Raw genomic sequence first — 22388 nt, forward strand, 5'->3', positions numbered from 1 at the left:
TATTTACAACTGAATTAGTAGTTCTGTATGCACACAGCCTTCAAATTTGTCTCTTAGCATCCCCCTGGCCCCTACGATGCCAAAGAGTGTAGTCTCTGTCCTAAAGAATCCATTGTTTGAAGAGTACATGCCTGTGTAGGAGGAAGGGGCCTTATTTTATTTAAAAAACCCGACACAGATACTTTAGGGTATGGTGGTGTTCATATATATTTTAACATCAACAGGAAACTCACAGAAAGGCAGTGCTCGCATTTGATGTGGTGGCTACCTGCTTGCTGTTTTCCACCATTCTGGAATACTTGTGGGAAAAGGCTGGAAACCACGCGAGTACTAATTTGACAAAAAAATAAAAATCTATTGGGGAAGACACAGCAATCAGAGGGAGCTCGGAGACCATGGGCAGTGCGTCTCTGCACCAGCAAGCACTCTTGTCTCTTCTATTTTCTCCACTTGGACAAAGGCCCGACACTTCAGAGAAAAAGAATGAAAAAGTGAGGCAAGACATTTAGGGGTGTGGATTAGAAAAAAAAAAACTCTCCCGCCCCCTCCCCCAGAGAACATGGCTTGGTGCTGGCGTATTAGGGAAAGTGCAAACACAATAATTAACAAGGAATCCTGCGATTTCAACACAACAGAAAGGGTGTTGCTCCCGAGGGAACCCGGGAAATAAGAAGAATAAATTAGAGTAGGCTGGGTGACACTGAGTAGCTCCTGGGGGTTGTGAAGGGGCAGCGGAGGGTTAATCAGGTTTGACGCATACCTTGGGAGGCTAGAGGAACCAGTGGGCACCCTTTCTGACTCCACCATAATAAACTCCACATTCAACACACACTCGCTTATTTATTCTCTGCTCAGATTTAGGAATGGAGTCTCTGATCCACCTTTCTCAATTTCTCTGCTCTCCGGAAACAAGCCTGCTGCTATGGCTCCCTATCACAGTAACACATGCCAATCACTGTCAAGCCCACTGCTACTCTTTCTTTCCCATGTGTGATCCTGACAATCAGAGAGCTTCAGGCTGATCCCCAGCCTCAAGTGTGAACATTTTCTAGGGCACACTTTGGTAGATGCTTTCACTCTCTCTGTATTTCCCTTAATTATGAAGCCTCTTTCTAGAAGCCCTATAATTCTCCCAAGAGTTAAAGTAATTGGGAAAAATTAGGGATGAAGGGAGCTGAGTCCACTTAAAGGGAACACTTGCAACTATAATTTTTAAAAGAATTTTCCTTTTAGTTCCAATATAATTCTGCACTTTTCCAATTTTGCCCTTTTCAAATGCCAAAGAAAATGTTCCTGTTATCTTGTAGGCCATGAAAAAAGGCAACGTAATGCATTCATGCTCCACTTAAGGTCTACAAAGAGTCCCCTTCCTTTGAAGGGCATCCTTTAGATGTTTCTTTTAAAAGAGTGAAAAATAACATACAAACATTCTTGCTGCAAGCCACTGTTACTCTTGCTTATGAAAGGTAGAGGTGTGTGTGTGTGTGTGTTCCATTATTTTCAGTCCATGCTATATGACTGTATCAGCAAAATGCCCTCCACTGGTATTGGTAAATGAATAAGCCAGATACAGGGCCATTTTTAATGAATTTATGACTCTTTAGTGAATAACTATAGCTAAATTCCAAAGCATAGCTAAATTCCAAAACACTGGAATCTTTTAAAATTAATTGTTGCTATTTTAATTTTATGTATCTGAGTGCTTTACTTGCATGTATGTAAGTACACTGTGTGCATGCCTGGTGCCAGAAGAGGCTGCTGCATCCCCATAGAATTGGAGTTAGGAAGGTTTTGAGCTGACACAGAGGAAGCTGGGAGCCAAATCTGGCTCTCCTATAAGAGCAGCAAGTGCTTTTTTTTTAACTGCTGAGCCATTATTCCAGCCCCTGTTGTTCTTTAAACCACAACAAGAAGATTTATTTTTAAATTTTTATTTAAGTGTATGCAAGTACCACTGCAAGTCAGGAGAGGGCGCTAGATCCCCTGGAACTGGAGTTACAGGAAGTTGAAGATGACTCGTCATGGGTGCTGGAACCTGATGTAGGACCTCTGGAAGAATGGTTAAGTGTTCTTAACCACTGAGCCATCTCTCTAGCCCCAAGGGCATAGTTTTATCTGACTCGATTTAGGGAAAACTATTGGGTAATGATGATAGCACTCAAAGAAGTGATGAGACTCCAAAGATGGAGGGAAGATTCAGCAAGGAGGGAGGACAGGAGGTAGCCAACAGGTAAAACACAACCACAGAAGTCTGACAAACCCAACATCCACTGTGTCTGAAAGAGAGAACGGGCCCTCACAAAGGATGCCTTAGTTAGGGTTTCTATTGCTGTGAAGAGGCACCATGACCATGGTAGCTCTTATAAAGAAAAACATTTAATTGGGGCTGGCTTACGGTTTCAGAGGTTTAGTCCACTGTTATCATGGTGAAAAAGTATGGTGACGTACAGACAGACATGGTGCTGGAGAAGGAGCTGAGTGTTCTACATCTTGATCTGCAGTCAGCAGAAGGAGACTGTGCCACTCTGGGTGTAGCTTGAGCATAGGAGACCTCAACGCCCTCCCCCACAGTGACCCACTTCCTCCACCAAGGCCATGCCTCCTCATCGTACCCTCCCTATGGGCCAAGCAATGAATCTATGGGGGCCATTCCTGTTCTAACCACCACAAGGTACATGATCAGCATATTACGTTAACGTAGCACAGATATCTCTGTGGAGCCAAGATGGCAGCCGGAAGCACACATTAAAGGCAACATTTGAAAAAGAAAAGGTTTCACATAGAAATCCAAACTTCTGGCTTTTTCTTGGGGAAAAAAAAAATAACAGGTGCACAAGAGATGGTAATGACAGCACAGGTCAAGGCACCAGGTCTCTAATTCCCATAGACTCCTCAGTCAGAGGAGCTGGCCCCTATAGGCATCTGCACTGTCAAGCCTTTGTCTCAGAAGGAAGGGACTGTAGAATTTTAAACTCTGCCACCAAGAGGAGAAGCGAGGAGTAAAGGCTAAGTATTTACTGAGATTTGCTCCTAGAAACTGAGTAACAAAAAGTCAAAAGAATGCTGACCTTTCTCAGCATCACTTGATGCTGGGTGGCTGGGACTGACTCACTCAGGAACCTGTTTTGCTCAATGAGAGAGAAAATGTCTCAGTTTCCATCACATGGTTGATTTGGAATGAAATTACTCCCTGTAGATCTCAACAACCAACTGCACCTTTTCCAAAGGATTTTTGAAGCAATCTGGCAGAATGAGGAGGGCACGGCAGCCTTGGCTGGACTCACAGATGGAACAGGATCCAGCCTTGCTCTAGCTCCAGATCTCCGGCCTGTCTCACCTCTACTCAATGGTCCACACTCCACCTTCTCAGACTTTAGGCTGTCTTGGGCCAGGCTCCATGCCTGGAAGGCCCTTCTCCCTGTTGAAATCTACCCATCTCTCCAAAGACAGAGCCAATGAAGAGATGTGGGCCTCCGTTTTAAAGGCTCCGCGACTGACAAACTCTTAAGTTGCAAACCAAGACCTAAGTGCTAGGTTGACATCACCATAGTTTTATGTTTACAGCCTGTGGAGAGTAAGTTTCTTAAGACCTAGGGGAATATCTTTAGTCATCTTTAGACAGTAAAATTACTCAACACACATTTATCTTAGAAATTCAATTTTCAAAAACATTTGTTACATAAAATGATGTCAATTAGCTTAGTCAACAGGCAGATGGGTCACAGACTGGGCCCCAAAAGGAAGAAGGGAGTTCCTAGTCCCCAGCCTTAGTTCTCACAGATGTCGCTCTACTGACAAGCATTGCACCATCCTAGAGAGGATCGCACTGTAAAACCAAACCAGCTTAGGTTTCCCAAGGGCTTCACTGCAGGGAAATGGTGGTTCACTCTAGTCCAGAAGGAAAACATACTGGCCAAGTAGAAAGCTTTGGCAGCATCGCATTTCATGGAAACTTAAAAAGATTGCCAAGGGCAATTTTGGTTAGATGTGTGTTGTGTTGTCTGCACCAGCCTTAGCTCTTCTCTGAGTGTCACTCCCTAGGCTGAAAGGCACGTCCCCACCAGATGCCCAGGTCCTGTGCTATGTTAGGCATCACTCTGGGAAACCCAGATCCAAGTAGCTTCAACCCGTGATAAAGTGATGAAATCCTTATCAATCAGTCCAGTGAAGTTGCTCAAATCTAGCTCTGCCTCTGAACAACAATACAGCGGTTAGGAACTGGGGCATCTTAGTACATTTCTGCATCTACAACTGTGAAACCGCCTAGAATTAAATCCACACCCATACAACATAGGACATGACATTTTAATATCCCACTTCTCTAGGCTTTGATGTTTTAAGATTTTTGGCAATGCATTCTAAGGAAAATGCACAGAAAAAAAAAAGTAACTTAATCACACTTAGATTTCAGACAAAATGTAACAATAGTGTACGCTTTATTTAAAAAAAAAAAAAAAAAACCATTAAGTGGTCTTAAGAAGCCGGGTGTGGTGTTGCATGCCTTTAATCTTGGGAGGCAGAGGCAGGTGGGTCGCTGTGAGTTCGAGGCCAGCCTTGAAAAACAAAACAAAAACAAACAACCCCTCCCCCCAAAAAAGAAGTAAGGAAGGGAGGCACAAAGTCTTTCCACTTATTTAAGATTACATATTCAGGGACTTGCGCAGGAGTCACATTTCCAGGTAACTAACTTCAATACACTCAGCTCAAGAACAACCAACACAGGCATGCAGTTTGACCCACCATCTTGAACTAGAATGGCTGTTAATAGGATTTTCGAAAGAAGAGACCTGACATCGTTTTTGTGAATTTAAGTGAACTCTGTCGAATGGCAGGGTCCAGGGGCACTGTCACCGTGGTGAGTGCTGCCTCTGGGAGGACTCAGCAATGATTTTAGTTTATCAAGATGATCTCCAATTACCCAACAGGCACGACAGAGCATTTCCTTATAAGACTTAAGTAAACTCTCTCCATGCCATGCTCAGTATCCCTATGGACCCAGAAGAAGTGAGGCCCAGGGCCCTGCCAGTGGGCTCAGCAGGCAAAGGCTGCCAAGCCTAGTAACTTGAGTTTGAACTGACTTCTTCAGGCTGCCTTCTGAGCACCCCCCCATGTGCTCATATACACAGATGTGCATACAAGATAATAAAGACGAATTTTTTGAAATCTAAGGAAATAAAGCCCAGGTTAAAATACAGTTTCTCTTTCAGTAGAAGGGTGACATGACAGACCTGTCATGAAGTTTTTCTTAGCCAGACTGTTGGTCCCTGGGGAGCAAGTGCTATATCCAACTGAACCCCCTACCTTCCCCCCGCCCCCAGGTACCACCCCTGGAACAACACCATTAAAAGGCCCTTGGGCCCCTTGCCTTATTGTGCTTTGCAGGCAATCTATTTTATATACCCAGAGGTTGGTGGCAACTGTGCCAAGCCCACCTACTGACATCATTTTCCTAACAACAGTTTAGATTATCATTAGCATCTTTTTAGCAATAAACTGCTTTCTAAATTGAGTGTGTGCCTTTAAAAAAACATAATGCTACTACATAATAAGAATATGGTATAGTGTATGTATATACACACATGCATACACACACACACACACACACACACACACACACACAGGGAAACAGAAATATTGTGACTTGCTTTACTTGTGATGTCTTTTTGTTATGGTCTACAAATAAACAAACATCATCTATGATACTCTCACAATCTTCGTAGGTATTTGCAGGCGGATGGATAGGTAGGTGGGTGGGTAGGTGGATGATGGGTATAAACTTGGATCAAGCTGTTCTTTTTCTCAATATCATTGCATACCCCCAAAGTCCAGTCAGGTTGTCAAAAACTTTGTGTTCACCTTTGAGATTCTTTGGGTTTACCAAGTTTTAAATAGCCACTCTGTGGTAGTTCTTGCCAATACACTACACTTAGGCAGAGAGATGGTTTGGCTGAATCTCCTTCAGTGTGCCCTACTTGGGAATTATTAACCCACTTCCTTTTCCAGAGCTAAATAATTTCACTTGACAGTATTTATGGCTGTCAGACGTTGGCAGTCTTTGCTAAAAGTGTTGCTTTATCTGTTCGTGTTAAAAATTAATCAGTCAGCTTTCTTCTGTTTTCATGTCTTCAGATCTCTGCTGATACAGAGCTTTGGGGGCTTTTTGTTTGCTTGTTTGCAGTTGTGTGGTGGTGGTTGTGGGTTCCTGATGCAGAAACACTATTACTGCATTGGCCGGGAGAGAAAATCACCTTTAAGAGTATAATGTCTTATAATGGCCTTGCCTCAGCCGTGTGCCTCCTCCTGCCCAATCCCATTCGGGATGGAAAATGGGAGATCCATTGGCCATATTTCCTTTCTTTCACCTGGTACATTATCAGATTTTTGCAGGAAATAATCAGTTCCAAAGACTCATCACAGAGTTAATGGAGGCAGCTGTTTCTCTGTACCAGGCAATGGAGTGCATTAGAGCCAATGAGACGGTGCACTGGGCATCCTGGGGCAGAGAATGACCCCATCCAAAGAGGCTATCATCCTCCCACACACCAATGTCTTGATCTTAAGAACTTTACCTTCTTCTCACCTGTCTAACCCCCTGGCTCTCCTGGCTGGCTTGTAAGGGACAAAGTGGGGATGGGGTTTTGTTCTTAAACAGTGGCATCCTCACCGAGCTCGTTGATGATATGACTGAACATACCTTGCACTGTCTGTACAAACCTCTCACTGTGCCAACTGTACAATGGTTGGCCCAGAAAATTATACTCATGATCTCTGACACTGTACCACTTCCAGGGCCCACATGCAACCTGAAACATGGGCCCTACAACCAGGAGCCTCTGGCCCTGCTTTACTTTTCTCTATACCTCAAGCTGTCCCAGAGAGATGAGCAGTAAACCCTAATACTATGGGTAACAGATAAGAATGAGTCAGTTCCTCTCCACCCTTGCTACTCAGGGTGTGGTCCATGGGGCAACATGGTGTCAGCGTCACTTGGCACCACACTGGAGATGCAGCATCCCAGGCCTGAATGCAGACCTGCTGAACCGGAATGTTCTTTAATGTCAGTCCCAGGAGCTCTGCACAGCATGCTACTCCAGATGCAGGAAGGAGGAGGAAGAGACGTATCTTCATATTTGTGTCGGTGCATTTGTAATATACATTCTCCATCCAGGTCTTGTGTTAGCATCACCTCCTACAGCAGATTTCACAGAGGATAACCCTGCAATTTAATGCCAGGGGGCTGGTATCCTCTAAACACCAAGACAACAGACCAGTCTGATAAACAGTGTTACTGGAGCCTTGGACTGTGCCTTGTGCCACACATATACCACATAGTGAGGATGTTTTCTTTTATTTCCTTTCAAAAATTTGTTTTCTCTGAAGGCTGTTGGATAAAATTGGAGGACAGTGGGGAAGGAAATCATTCTCTTCCTCTAGGATTATCTAGAGGTAATAATACAGGCATGGGAGCTGATTTCCTAATGTAGCAGGGCAAAAGTTCCTCCATCTTGTCTCTGCTGGAGCCATCTTTGATTTAACCTGAAACCAAGTCCTCCTTTTTCCACCCCCACTGAGAAAGTAACCAATCTTATTCTAGAAACCATGGGGTTGAAATGCTCCAGCTAACCGCATGTTTTCTGGCTTCTGTTAAACTGCTTGCTTGTTTTACTTCCCCCTGAAACTGGCAACCAGGATGTAGTTTTTTTCTGTGTTCTTTGTCTTTAAAAAGCTCCCTGTAAAACGCATTTGAGGCTGCTCTGTGAGAGGTGTTTCTCTCCAGGCAGTCACCTGTGACTTAATACAGACTCTCAATTTGGAGTTTGGTCATACTGCGCGGCATTTGGGTCTTTACCTTGCAAAACTAGGAACGAGTCAGGATTCCCATTTCATGAGCCAACGATGCAGACAAAATTATAGTTACCTCGTGTGACACACAATGAATGCTCAGTTAACATAAGCTGTTGTCATTATATGCATACCTGTGTGTCTGTGTGAATTAAAACCACCATGGCCCCCCAGAATAATTTCCTCATGTGATTATATCAGGTATTGATCCACGGCTTATAGACACAAAAGAAACCAGTAAGTGTAAAAAAAGCAGAATCATTATACAAACAGCACAGTGACCCAGGACTGACACAGAAACAAGCATCACCTCAGGGCCCAGAGTCTGACAAGCCTCTGTGAAATAAAGAGAAGTCCATCTTGGTATGTCACCTCATGCCCCACAGGTGTCCCTTCTGAATATACTGAATATGCCGTGTCTACTGCCAAGACTTTTACAAAGATGAATACATATGACTTGCCTACCCTTTCGTTTAAAACAGAAGTCTTGTTGCCCATTCCTTCCAAATAGTTGACCAGAAGGTTAAATCCAATTTTCTTTTCTCAAACTTGAATTTATTTACTTGTATATTCACCAAGCTGGAGTCTCCTGCAAGTTGGACTAGCCTGGGACTCACTGTGTAGCTGAGGCTAGACCTTTAACTCCTGGTCTTTTCTGCTTTTGCCTTCCACGCGATAGGATCACAGGTGTCCGTCACCACGCCCAGATTCCAATTTTCTTATTATAAAAGCAGTTAGACCTATCGTACCTTCTGCTTTTATCATTATTTTTAAGCATGTAAAAATGGGTAATGCGCCTGTTGAAAGACTAAGCCCACACCTCTTTTCCTACCCAAGCAGAATTCAAAAATATCAAAGTAACACTAAATTGGGCAAGCAGGACTGAAAAAATATTCTCAAACCATCTTAAAAGTTAAAATCAAGACCAGCCCAGTGACAGTATTGGGTGTGGGGTGGGAGATGGAAGGTGGGACATAGAACATGGTAAGTCGAGGTAAGAAGGTATGTTCTTCAGAGGTAATTTTCAGAACTTCTGGTGGATTCAAAAGTTTGAAGTATTTCTAACTTTGCAAGGAAACATTGAGCTTGTATGACGCCTTTAATAAAATGTTGTTTCCAGCCATGGCTTTTCAGATCAGTGGTTTTATTATATGTTTACTCACTGCATGGTTCTGGAAGCATGCTTCTGTGAGGGAGACGCTGCTGTAGCTGAGTTTCACCCATAAATTAAAGAAGGGGCTATGAACTTGAGCTCTACTTGCCCTCGGGATGCGGCGTTTGAAATCTCCTGCTGTCCCTTTTGGCTTCTCTGTCAGAAGGTGGGGCCCTTGGGGTGGCACACAAGTCCATCCCATCCTCCCTCCCACTCCACGTTCAGATGCCTTAGCCTCCACATGACACGATGCTAACAGGCCTTACCTGCTGATTTTCTTGACCAGGATGGCCCTAAAGATGTGCTCCAGGAGTATCTTCTCTTGCCTGTGTGTTGGCTGCACAAACGGGTGGAGGGCGGCCAGCGAGAAGCCTTGCTGGTACAGCTCCAGGAGCTGGCCAGGCAGATCCCGCAGAGAGGCTAACCTCACCGCTGAGGACCTTGGCAGCTCCGCTACAAATGGGGAGAGAAGAGGCTAATCAGAGACCTGTCCGTCACCATGGTCCTCCAAACCATAAGTCCCTCTCCCTTTGCCCTGGGAAGGACCTTCTGGGTCATGTCTTCCCAGACCAGCCTTTCACGGGCTTTAAAAGCAGCTGTCTTCTCCCACCTCATCTAAAGTCATCAATAATAAATGGGCAGGTAGAAAGCCCTCTAAATTACTGAACCTCCTTCTCCAGCTCTGTTTATTAATATGAGCAGGGCAGACACGGTCCAAAACTTGTATGCAGTGGAGAGTCTACATCCAAACCTTCTGCTTCAGCTTTTTCCTAATGACGATGATCTGTTTTTAGATATGCATTGACAACTGCTAATTCATCTATCTTGCCCATCTAATCCTTTTTATAGAAGCATCACAATAACCTTATACTCCTGGTCATACACCTGTTCTGTGCTGCTACAAAATATCCCTTAAGAAAAATACATTGTTATGCTGGGCGTGGTATTCACGCTTGGTTTGGTCTAGTTTAATGATGCCAGGGCTCACTCTGGCCTCGAACAATCAGCGACCATCCTGGATGCACAGAGCACTTCCTGGTTTGTTTCTTGCAGATCTGCTTACAAGTTACTTCGTTGATTATAAAGAAACTTTTGCTTCTATATGGCTTAAAGAAAGTGTCACTCCTACATGATTTCACAAGTATACACACACGACACATTTAGAAAAAGATGTTTTTAAAGCTTGTTTTCAGGGTGCATGCTTATAATCCCTGTACTCTGGAAGCTGAGGCAGAGAGATTGTGAGTTCAAGGCCAGTATGGGGTACATAGTGAAACCATACCTCAGAATAAACAAGCAACAGATATGAAACACTTAATTATAGCCTGTAACATGCTCAGATATGCCAGACTTCTTCCATAAAGAAGTACAGATTTGCTTCTTTATAGAAAGTTTCTTTTCCCATGCCCTGAATGATCTTATAATAAAAGAAAATGAAAGGGGGGAAAATCCCTGTGTGGTGGCAATCTCTACTTACTTTGCAATTTGTAGTTTCTCTTATTAAACATTTCATATTTGAATTGTGCACAAGAGCTGTGGGTACTCTGCCCAGTTTTTATTAGATTACTGATCAGTTTTCTTACTGGTCGACAGGAACTATTCTCCGTTAGGGAATTTAGTTATTGATGATATAGGTCGCAAGTGTCGTTCATTAACTCATTACTTGCCTTTTGCACTTGGCAGAATTGAGTTTTCGTGAGTAGGTTTCTTATGTTATTACAACAGAAAGACCTTGAAATATAAGAAATTTACCAATTTTTCCTTATTAATTTGAGAGGCAACTTTTATCATTAATGAATGTATTTGCTTATGACCGTAACACATTAATTTATTTGTGTGCTGTGTTATCGTTTACCATGTTAGTTTGATAAGTATGTTTGGAGTCTGTTTCCTGAAGGGTTTTTTTTTTTTTTTTTGTCTTTTTGTTTATTTTCTAAACCTTCTTTAATATCGTTTTTAATTAGCTAACCAAATTCCCACTTATCCCCTTAAAAATTGTTGATATTTTAATTGAATCTTATTCAAACTATAGCTTAACTGAGAGTGGCCATTTTTCACCATGCTGCGAGTTCCTGTTCACAAACAGCCCAGCACCAGTTTGATTTACTTAAGCTGTATTTTGGTCCCTCTGGAGCATATTAAAGTCTTGTCACATGGATATTATATATTTATCAAGTGTATTCCTCGCCGTTTGATATTTTTGTTTCTATTGGAGTAACAGATTCTCTGGATTCACGCTCACAGTGCTCCCGCTGGGGAAGCAGGCGGGCTCATCCCAGCTGATGGAGTGCATCAAGAGGGTGAAGTGCCTTAACCTCCCTGGCGTGCAGCCGCTTGGTCTAGGACCTCCATCACTTGTAGCACTCCTAGGCCCAGCTACTCAGACTGAGCAGATGAGTCATAGCCACGCAGCATTGCCAAGACAGTCAACAAGTCGTCCCAGTAGCAAGCAGCACAGAGGCACCCTCAATGGAGGGCTCGCCTCTCACTGTAGAGGTATCTCCATGGGTCCTGACAAGGTACCCCATGAGATCCTGTGCTTGACTTTCCTAATTCCTCCTCGGGGATATGCTGGGGTTCTCGGGTTCCTCCTCCCTCTGCATGGCGCTATGGACAGTACTGGCCCACCAGCAGCTCTTACAGCCCTGATGCATTCCCAGTGTGTGCAACAGACCTCTCTCGGACTTATTTTCTTGATTCCTAATCTGTCGTGACACACTTGGGACTTCAGCAGCCCCAAACAGTCAGTGGCTTCACCCCATACTCTACTGCTTAATAAGAGCACGGGACAATGACTGGGTACCGATGAAGTACAGACAACAAACACCAATGATGTATAAAAACATATTCACCTTGGAAAATATGTATCAAGATACACACAAGTGTGGGTGTCTTATAGCTATTTTAAAATCCAAAAAACAACTCTAGATACACCTGTTGGACCTGGTGATGGACCTATATGATAACACTCTCGTGCCACACATTCTTCCTTTTTAAAATTAAATAAACTTATTTATTTATTCATTCATTCATTCATTCATTCATTCATTCATTCATTCACTTTACATCCCAAACACACCCCTCCCTTCTTTCTTCCTGGTCCCACCTGCCCATCCTCTTCCCCATTCCTCCCTTCCCTTCTCCTCAGAAAAGGGGTGCCCCCCTCTAACAATCTACCCCCGACATATTCAGTAGCACCACGACTAAGGGCATTCTCTTCCACTGAGGCCAGACAAGGCAGCCCAGCTAGGGGCATGTGCTCTAAAAGCAGGCGGCCGAGTCCACGTCAGAGTCAGCCCCGCTCCACTTGCTGGGGGAGCCATATGAAGGCCAAGCTGCCTATCCATTACATATGTGTCCGGGGCCTAGGTTCAGTCCAGGCATGGTCTTTGGTTGGAGCTCAGCTATTAAAAACAAGGAAATCATGAAATTCGCTTTCTTCTTCTTCTTCTTCTTTTTTTTTTTTTAATAAAGATTTGAATCTTTTTAAATAAAATGAGAAACGGTGCAGAAAATTAATGATTAAAAAGAGGATTTATGGACAAAGCGTATTTCCAACGGTGTTGTTCCGACAGCAAGAACCTGGCACTAAAGAGTTCTGCACTGAGGATTAGTTAATCCTGGACATCGTAGTAATGAAACTCGTAAAGAGTTAAACGATGAAGGTAAATCTGTCAGACGCTGATAGGGAAACGCGTCCATGATACACTGCTACGTTTTGGTTTTTTAAAGGAACCTGTTAGTGTATGGTTATTTTTGTATCAAAAACATGCATGGATGGATAGAGTAATATTCCTCTAGATGTTAACAATGAGACAGAGACTACAATAGAGAGAAGGATAGAAAGGCTGACGTCAACAAGATGGCCACATCACCGGGGACAATCATGTGTCCACTTAGGGGCACCCTCGCTTGTGTCCCTCTTTCCCCGCCAGAGCCAAAGCCTCCCTGTGTAGTCTCACAGAAGCCAGGTGTGGGCCTTCTGAAGCACAGGGGCAAGTTTCCTCAGCGGACCGCACAGCTGCAGAGCACGCAGGCTAAGCCACAGAGGGTAGGCGCAAGGCTTCTTCTGTATCATACGCAGTGTTGATGGTGTTGAGAGCCTCTCTGAAGGGTTCTTCGGGACACTGACTGAACCCAAAAATCCCATGCTCAGGGCTCCCCCTTTGAAGACATGGCACAGACAGGGCTGCAGGCCCAGCTGTTTCCAGGGGCAGGCCCTCTGTAAATGTGTCAAAGATTTCAAACTCTTCCTTCTGTAATGAACAAGTTTTTACTAAGGCTTTTGTGTTTACATGTCTGTTTGTGTGTGAGTACATCTCCGTATGTGCATGGACATACACACCCAGAGCTCAACCTCATGTGTTCCTCAGGAGCCATCTTCTTTTCTACTGTTTTGGTTCCTATTTGTTTTAAGACAAGGTCTCTCCATGGCCTGGGCTTGCCCCAAGACTAGCTGATGAGTGAGCCCCAGGAATCTGTCTGTCTGCCCTTGCCAGTGCTAGAATTATACCACACTCTGCCATGCTGGACTTGTTCTGAGTTTGCGGGAGCTGAACTTAAGACCTGTGTGTGGTGGGTACTTTTTACCAACTGAGCCACACCCGCCTCCCACTGCCGCTCCCCAAGCGTGATATTCATGACATAGATTTGTTTTATATATCACACTATAAGAAAAAAATACAAGCAGCTGGTGTGTTTAGAAGACAGGGCTATTTTTTTTCCTTCTGAATTGCTATTATGTTGCCTACACTGGCTTCAAACATCCAAGGCTCAAGGGATTTTTCAGCCTCAGGCTGGCTCCCCAGGGGCTGGGGCTATGTGTGCAAGCCACCACTCTCAGCTCAGTGACACGATCTCATGTTCCTTACTAGCAAGTAGCCCTAGCCATGTGAACACCAGCCTGTCTGCCACAAAATAGTGCCATCAATACTGCACATGCAGGCATATGAGAGAGAGAGAGAGAGACAGAGACAGAGAGACAGAGAGACAGAGAGAGAGAAAGGGAGGGAGGGAGGGAGGGAGGGAAGGAGAGAGAGATCAACAAAGCCCAAACAATCACATCAGGATGGGTGGGGGCCTGGCAGATGGTTGTGGTAGTGACACTAAGGAACTAGGGCCATTATACTGATCTTCATCTCCACCCAGCCCTTTACCCTTCATATTCCCAAATCAGTGTACTACAAATATTAGGTAATCAACTGCCTAATAGTGAAAAGCTTCCTGAATAAAATTTTTCTTAAAATCTAATGTTTGTTTGTCAAAAGTCAATGATTTTATGACTTTAATTTTTGGTAAGTGTACCATCAGAATAAGTTTAGCTTTGTGGTTAAAAAAACAACAGCAAATAAAATGAGTCCCAACAATCATACTGTGATAATAAAAAAAGGCATATACTATAAATATGATTAAAGATCCTAATTTCATGTTTCTATTTGAACCTTAACCTACAAATACAAAAGCAAAAACTTAGTTCTTGTAGCTGAAGAAATAGCTTATTGGTTAAGAGCCCATATTGCTCTAGCAGAGGACTGAAATTCAGTTCTCACATCAAAGGTTCACAACCGCCTGTAACTCAAGCTCCAGAGGATCTGACGCCATCTTATGGTTGCCGTGAGTACATGCACTCAAGGGCACATACCCGCATACATATCAACCAAAAATAATAAAATAAAAATTTTTAAATGTCTAGTTCTCACAAGGTCGCCAATCCCCTAATGTTATTATTAGAAAAATAAGCTACATAACCATAAATATCATTAAAAAATAAAGAATGGTTGATCCATCAACATATCAAATGTTAATATGATCAGATGGACACAGATTACAGCTGCCAGTCTGTTTTAACCCAGAACTCTGTTTTGTAATAATTGCCTGACTTCACTGCTGATTATGCAACCTTGGATAAATGAAAGCACTCCTGCCCCATCTCTTGGGTCCTTTACTATGAGATGAAGATCTTGGATAAGCATTTGGGAAAGGAATTCTTAACACTGATGAAGCGTGTTTATTATCTCCACTTGAGGACTCAGGGATCTATTTTCTAAACTCAGAAGTAGCAATGGATAGTACAACAAATGTTTTTAAATGAACAGAAAGAGTTTGTTAAAGCCAGTGCTGACAAAGGAATAAGGAAGGATGCTATGCAGTATGGGTAGAGATGGCAGAGGGGCAGGGCAGGGAGCTCACCGCTGCTCACCTGACCATATCTTGCCTATGGTCTGGGCCCTATGGAGAACTCTTCGGTGCCTAGTGTCCTGGGAGCACAGGAAGAGTAGCAGGGGAGTTCCAGGGACTACGGAAGAGACCAAAGCAGAACAGGAGGGTGGGGTGGGGTGGGGTGGGGTGGTAGGGGTGGAACCAGGCGGGTATCTGAGGGGGAACCCTGAGAGGACAAAGCCCACACAAGTGAGGTTGCCACGGGTTACCATTTCGAAGCCCTTTGATCAGGACCCCAACTCTGGGACTGCACTACGTAAGCCACCACAATGCAAGATGGCCCTTCCTGCTGCACTATCACTCACATGCTGAGGACAAGGGACTGTGGCTGTCTCAACCACCTCCACCACTGCTTCTCTTCATCAAGAGGAAATGCCACCTGCGCACGGAGGGCAGCATGCTGAGGAGGGTCACACCCTCCCTTCCATCTGTCTCACTCTATAGTCACACCTACAGTGATCAGGCCTTAGGCCTGATGGAGGCTGAACACACATTCCTGCTACAGTGACATGTCCCCTCCTGTCTGGGCCACCCTACAGCATGGCAAAGGCTGGTTCCTGCTGGCTTCTCCCATCTGTGAAGGTGCAGGGCCTTGGCTACAAGACCTTAACATGCAGGACAAACCTCCTACGCTCTGGAACCCAACCTGGGTACAGACAAATAAGTAAACAGGAGACACGGGTCAGGAGAAGAGTGCTGAGAGGTAAAGCCCACCTGGCCCTAGGGGACTGCACCTTGTCCTTCTGGCCTGGGTACTCCCGATGGGCATGTGGGCCCAATGACACAAAACTTTTAAAGTAAATTTGTTGGTTACCATACAAAACAGTGTTTCTCCGTGACACTTTCATATCAATGTATCACTATACTTGGTTCTTACTCACCCCCACACTGCCCTCCTTCATCCTCCTGCCTCCCTGGTCCTCCTCTTCCATCCCCCCAAATATTAAATATTTCCTTCTATCTACCCCTCTTGTTCTCCTTCCTCCCTTCCTTTGGATTTCTTCCTTCTTTTTTAATTATCTCTCTCTCTCTCTCTCTCTCTCTCTCTCTCTCTCTCTCTCTCACACACACACACACACACACACACACACACACACACACACACACACACACACACATATACACACACACAAACACACACACTTCCAGATTCCACTTATATAAAAAAAAATACAATGTTTGTCTTTCTGAATCTTGGTGGGGTTTGCTTATCCGTATAATGATCTCCGACTTCCAGTTGCATCCTTTCCCCCCCAGAACTTCCAATTCCCTTTAGAAATCAGGAATCACAATACTAACCTTTGAACTTTCAACCCCTTATGACTCAAAGCCAAGATCCTGGTAGGCTTCAGGGTCTGGCTGGGGCATGTGAAAATGTAAGCTATGGATGCCCCTCCTCTCTCCTTGTCTCTGACCTCACCTGCTGATGCTGAGCACTCTCATCAGTGAGGGACACTGAAAGGTGAGGACGCTGAAAGCGAGCTCACCTGGCCACTCTCCCTGAGCATCGTGGATACCCACAGCTTCAAAGCTACTGCTGTGGAAACTGAGGATGCCCGTCTCCTGGTTCCCCCCTCTTCTGTGCCAGTAGGAAGAAGGCTTAGAGCCATATGATTATATTTGAATCCCTTTGGAAGTCCAGTGTTTTCCTGACTGACTAACCGACGGTAGTCTTTTCTAACGTCACGTCTCTGCTGAAAGTATTCGGGATTGTTCAATGGCCGGAAGGTCTCATAAAGTAAGCAGTGTTTTCCTTATAAATAAACTTGCCGTCATTCCAAGAGTTAAGAGAAAGAAAAGGAATGAAAACATGTGGAATCCTAACCCACAAAACCACACATTTCTCAACACTCCAGGGACATAGTCAATTCTGGTTTTGTTATGACTATGTTTTCGTTTGGCCAAACATTCTGCCGCCCCATTTCCCCCTGGAAATGAAGCTCTTCAGGCATCTTCAGAGGAACTTCAGCGATTCTCTGGCCGCTCTCAATGATCCACTGAGCTCTTCAACATAGTAAAGAAATCCGGACCCACAGCCACACTTGCTCCCCTCAGCTCTGTCACGTGGCAGAAGTAACGACACCTATTATTCTGTCCAGCAATCATTTGTGACTTTAACCTAATTATTCCAAGTCCGACTTTGCTTTTCTAATTACACTCGCTAATGGATCTGTCAATACAAAAGAGCCTGGTGTGAGGGAGAAGCCACCTTCCCTGGGGAATTTCTCTCCCAGGTGAAGCTGATAATCACACTATTCACCAAAAAGCTTTTTTTTTTTTTTAAATATATAAGTTCCTTTAAGACGGCTATTTCTGTACCATCAATCTGCCCAAGCTTTGTAGTAGATCCAATTTAGTGAAACACTAAAATCAATCACTTCTCAATGTGAAGCTTTTCAGGGTACACAGAAGGAATAAGAATTCGATTTTTAAACATTGTTTGCAGGCCCTGGCTGCAAGAGGTGTCATTTTGAAATTTCTGGAGCAAGTTAAAAACTTTCATTAGAGGGTTCTTTAAATTCCGATTTCCATCACCTTCCCATTTAAAAATCCAAGCTTCTGAAAATGAAGAGAAAAAAGGAGGGAGGGAAGAGGGAGAGTTAGGGAATTCGGGAGGGAGAAGCAGGGGTTGGGAAGGAATGGTACATCAGCCAAGTCAGAGGTACCCAAGTGTCATCGTTTTCATCCTCACATCCTCACCATATCGGGCCTGTCAACTAGAAAGGTTTCAGACATAGAGGCTGTTTATGCTACAGATCAACCACTGCACAGAAAGCTTGGGAAACTGGATCATAGCTCCGACTGTACTATCTACCAAGAACCGAGTGAGACCCATGTGCTGTGTGGCCAGGTCTGTAAAAACCAACCTAAACCTCTACTCATGCAGAAGCACCAGTCAAGTTGGTGTGGATGACTCGGTGGATGGTGATGATGTCAGGCCTGAGACCGGACAAGGAAAAGCAACTGCTCCGTAACTTAATTTCAAGGCGTCATTCGAGGTGACAAAGATAATGTTCATGAAACACACGCAGGTGCACACACACACAGAGAGGCATACACAGACACATAGGCACACACACCATTATTATGGTTTTTGATGGCTGGTATGAGGACTAGAAACATATCCTTAAATTCCAAATGCTTAAAAGAAATTTAGACATAGGGACAAAAAGACTCACAAGTTACATAAGCTATAGCAACCCCTCCCCAAATTCTCTGCCTCTATGGCTCCAAACAGTAGGAACTAGCCCCATATAGCCAAAGTACAAAGATATAAAGATATACCCTAACTCCCTAACATATGCAGGGCTCCAGACTCCATTACCAGCAGAAAGAAAGGGGTTGTGGAAAAGTGATGGGAGAGGGAGAGGAAAAAAGAGAGAAAGAAAGGAATCTTCTTTGGGCTTGTGAGAGTCTCCATGGATAAGGTGCCTACTGCTAAGCCTGATGACCTGGGTACAATTCCTGGGACCCAAGTAGTTGACGGGGAGATCCAACTCCCACAAGTTGTCCTCTGACCTCCACACATGGACCATAACATATCCATGCTCATGCACACACACAAGGAAATTAAACACATTAAGTAAAATATAAGAAAAGGGAATAAAAAAAATGTTAAAGATAAGTGATTCCAAAGACTATGGAGTTATAAGACAAACCATTTAAGTTAAAAATATTTATATTGGTAACTAAAACGAAAATAGTCTAGGTATATTATGATTAGATAAAATATTAATTTTATTTGGTTATTTTTATTCTTTAAAATGAAATCTTGAACTTGCATATGAGCTTGCGCGGCTCCCACTGGGGCACTCATTATGACTCGCCAGCCATTTATTTACAGCATGTGTCACAACTTTTAATTACACAAATTATTCATTGACTTCCCTACCCAGTAAGATCCACCACACCAGGAGCTGTGCCAGACTGGTTTATCCGTGAGCAGGTCATCCCACAGTACTGAACAAGCTCATTACCAGCTGTCACTACTGTAAGGTCTTGTCACAGATACGCAGTCCCTATGGATAGGAACTCTCAAGTCCACGAGCACCCTGTACCCCAAGTTGATCACAAATGGGGCTAACATGGAAAAGTCCATAACTGGTCTTGGAATACTATCAGCAAGTCAACTTGGGGGAGGCCTGGAAACTTTATAACTTGTAGTAAAATATAAACTAACAGAAACCACGATTCTAACCATTTTGAAGTGAAATTAAGAACCTTCACGTTGTGGAGCAATTGCCACCAGTCACCTCAGGAAACCTCTTCATCCCAACACCCTCGCTCCTCAGCTCCCACACGGGGAAAGGACAGCGCATCCCGACTTGAGCATGTGACAGCAGCAAAAACAAATGGAGGGACAGAATGGAGAAGGTGTTGGGAGTCAGAATCATCCAGAGTGCCGTGGGAAAGTCAAAGGCTGGTATCACCAATAAAGGCAGAAGAAAAATACAAAAATTCACAGAAGCACCAGGCCGGAGACCAGGGCTATACATAGGTGTCTGGGGATCTTCATACCACACAGGAAAATATGGAAACAGGAACTGTCCCATGGGCTCAGTACCACAAGAAGTGTTCTCAGTATCGTGAGCTCAGTATGGTAAGGGAATTGCCCATTGTGTCTCAAGATAGTCTTTAGGGATTTTTTTAAAATTCTGAATATAAATACACACACAATAGGATTGAAATATACACAATGAGATTGAAAACTTACTGTGTACTGTATTTTTTGGACAATAAGACACACCTGACCATAAGACGCACCCAGCTTTTAGAGCAATAAAACAAGAACAACAGTAAAAACAGCAATCGGACCATAAGGCGCACCCTAATTTTGCGCCCCCCCCCCGATGGTTGGGGGGCAGAGGGAACTGAGTCTTATAGTCCGAAAAATACGGTACATAACTGGTTTAAAGAAGTTTATAACAGAATAAAATCTATTTTCTGGGATTACATTCTATGCACAAATGAAGCCCATTTGTGTGTTCTATTGGTAAGTTTTTGTTGTTTCAGAGCTAACTCCTGCCTATGGGGCATTTACTTGGTTGCTAGTTGATGTGGGAGGAGGGCCCAGCTCACTGTGGGCGGTACCATTCCCAGGCAGGTAACTGAGCAAACCAGTGAGCAGGGTTCCTCCATGTCTCTGCTACAGTTCCTGCCTCCAGGTTCTTGGCTTGAGACTGAGCCCTAAGTTCCCCAGAGGGTGGGCTGCAACCTGTAGCTGAAATTAAAAGCCTGTTCCCCCACCCCCACCCCGCCCCAGTTGATTTTGGTCACAATGTTTATCGCAGCAGCAGCAACAAAACAGCAGTTGTTTCTAGGCGTGTCTCAGACACCCGGCAAATGTCCTCCCATAAGGCCCTCTTCTCACCGTGGTGCAGACTCAGCTTACACCCTGTGATGCGTCTTATCACATGTGAGTAAACAGCACACTTCCATGTAAATATCATTAAAGGTCCTGCCAAACCCAGCCAAGTGCAAACAGAACCACAGTGTTCTTATGTTTCAAAGAAGGTGCCTTCAGTTCTGCCTGAACATTACCATGTTCACATGCAGATTCATTACTTAGTGTGTGAAAACAGCAGATTGTACACATCTCGGTATCTCTGGCTCCCCTAGCCAATTTGCATGCAAAACTGACATGAGTGTGTGTCGTCCCCTTTCTTTTTAAGCTAGTGTCTAATGTAGCCCAGGCTAGCTTTGAATTTGCCCTGTAGCCAAGGCTAGCCTTGAATTTCTGACCCTCCTGTCTCTGAGTATAGAGTGCTAGAATCACAAGTGTGTGCTACCATACATGGCATATTTTTCTTTCTTAATGTAACTACTAGAAAAATGTGGAGTGGCCTTCATGGTTCATACTCACAGAGCAAGTCTGCTGGAACCTTTTGTTTTAAACGTGCATTTTATCACACTCCAAGAACACACTATTCCCTTTTTTGACTTTCTTTTTTTATGGTACCAATTTAATTCCTTATTAAGCACCCTTGCGCTACAGCTTCAAGGAAGGTCACACTCCTTTTTCCCAAAATAAACCCATAACACCATGGAATGGGGGAGCGCCTGCCAAGATTTTCACCGGATGGGCCAAAATCAGAAACTCCCAAGTGTATTCACTCAGCCTTGGTGCTTCACCAGCAGCTGCCCCTTTCCAAAGTGGGGGGAGGAAAAAAAAAACCTTCACAAAGGTCTCTCGTTGTTTTACACTATAAACGCTGTAAGCATCTGCTCTTTGAGAACTGGTAGCAGAGTTCCCCTTCCCAGGCCATTTTCCTGTTGGATCCTGCCTCCTGGTACAGACCCAGCGTCTCCCTCGTCCCTCCCTGCCACCCTCCTCAGCCAGACCCCGAGCCTGTCTCTATGCCTTTGTCACTCCCAGCCTATCAAAGAACTTCTCTCTACCAAGGGCCCAGCAGCAACCAACTTTGACTGGGGCCCAGGTAGGCTACTGAGCCACCCTCCCCTTCTCCATACTAGTCTCTCTAGGATACGTTTAGATTTGCCTCTGCTGCCCACCTCAGCCTGTCCTCTGCACCCACCTCCATCTCCGTGGGAGCTGCCCGACACTCAACCCTTGTAATATAGACTCAGGGCTCCTTTGTTCTTCTCCTTCCCGCCTCAGCCCTTCTTTCTGGTCCATCTCCATTCCTGTGGGACTCCCTATCAGACCTCACAGCACCAGCCTTGGTTGGAACCCAGGGAGGCTACCTGTGCCTACAGCAGTGGCTGCACACCTCAGTCCATCCTTCCAACCCGTCTCCGTTCCCTTGGGCCTCATTGGCTTGTAGTACCTAACCTTGGATGTCAAGTTGACCACATCTGGAATCAACTAAAACCCAAGCAGCTGGGCATAGCTGTGAGAGATTAAATTCTTGACTAGATCAACCGAGTTAGGAAGACCCACCCTAAGTCCAGAGGTCAGAAGACCCACCCTAAATCTAGGCCACACCTGCTGGTGGCAGCCTATGTAAAAGGACTTTTGCTTTTGCCTGCTTGTCCTCACTCTCACTGGCAAGTACATTTATCCTGCTTCGGAAGCATGCCTTCACTGGTATCAGATCCTACTTATTGGGGCTGGAGAGATGGCTCAGTGGTTAAGAACACTGGCTACTCTTCCAAAGGACCTGGGTTCAAATCCTAGAACCCACATGGCAGCTCACAACTGTCTATAAATCCA

The 22388-nt window shown here is 44.4% G+C and overlaps 1 protein-coding gene across 1 annotated transcript in view; it reads right to left on the reverse strand.

The window, feature by feature from the left end:
- Window positions 1-22388, reverse strand: part of Rftn1 (raftlin, lipid raft linker 1) — a 197230-nt gene that overhangs the window by 107726 nt on the left and 67116 nt on the right. The window contains exon 3 of the mRNA XM_051153046.1: window positions 9262-9448. Within this exon, the coding sequence (XP_051009003.1) occupies window positions 9262-9448 (187 nt within the window). The remainder of the gene's footprint in view (window positions 1-9261; window positions 9449-22388) is intronic.

This window comes from Acomys russatus, chromosome 11 (assembly GCF_903995435.1).
Source record: "Acomys russatus chromosome 11, mAcoRus1.1, whole genome shotgun sequence".
NCBI lineage: Eukaryota > Metazoa > Chordata > Mammalia > Rodentia > Muridae > Acomys > Acomys russatus.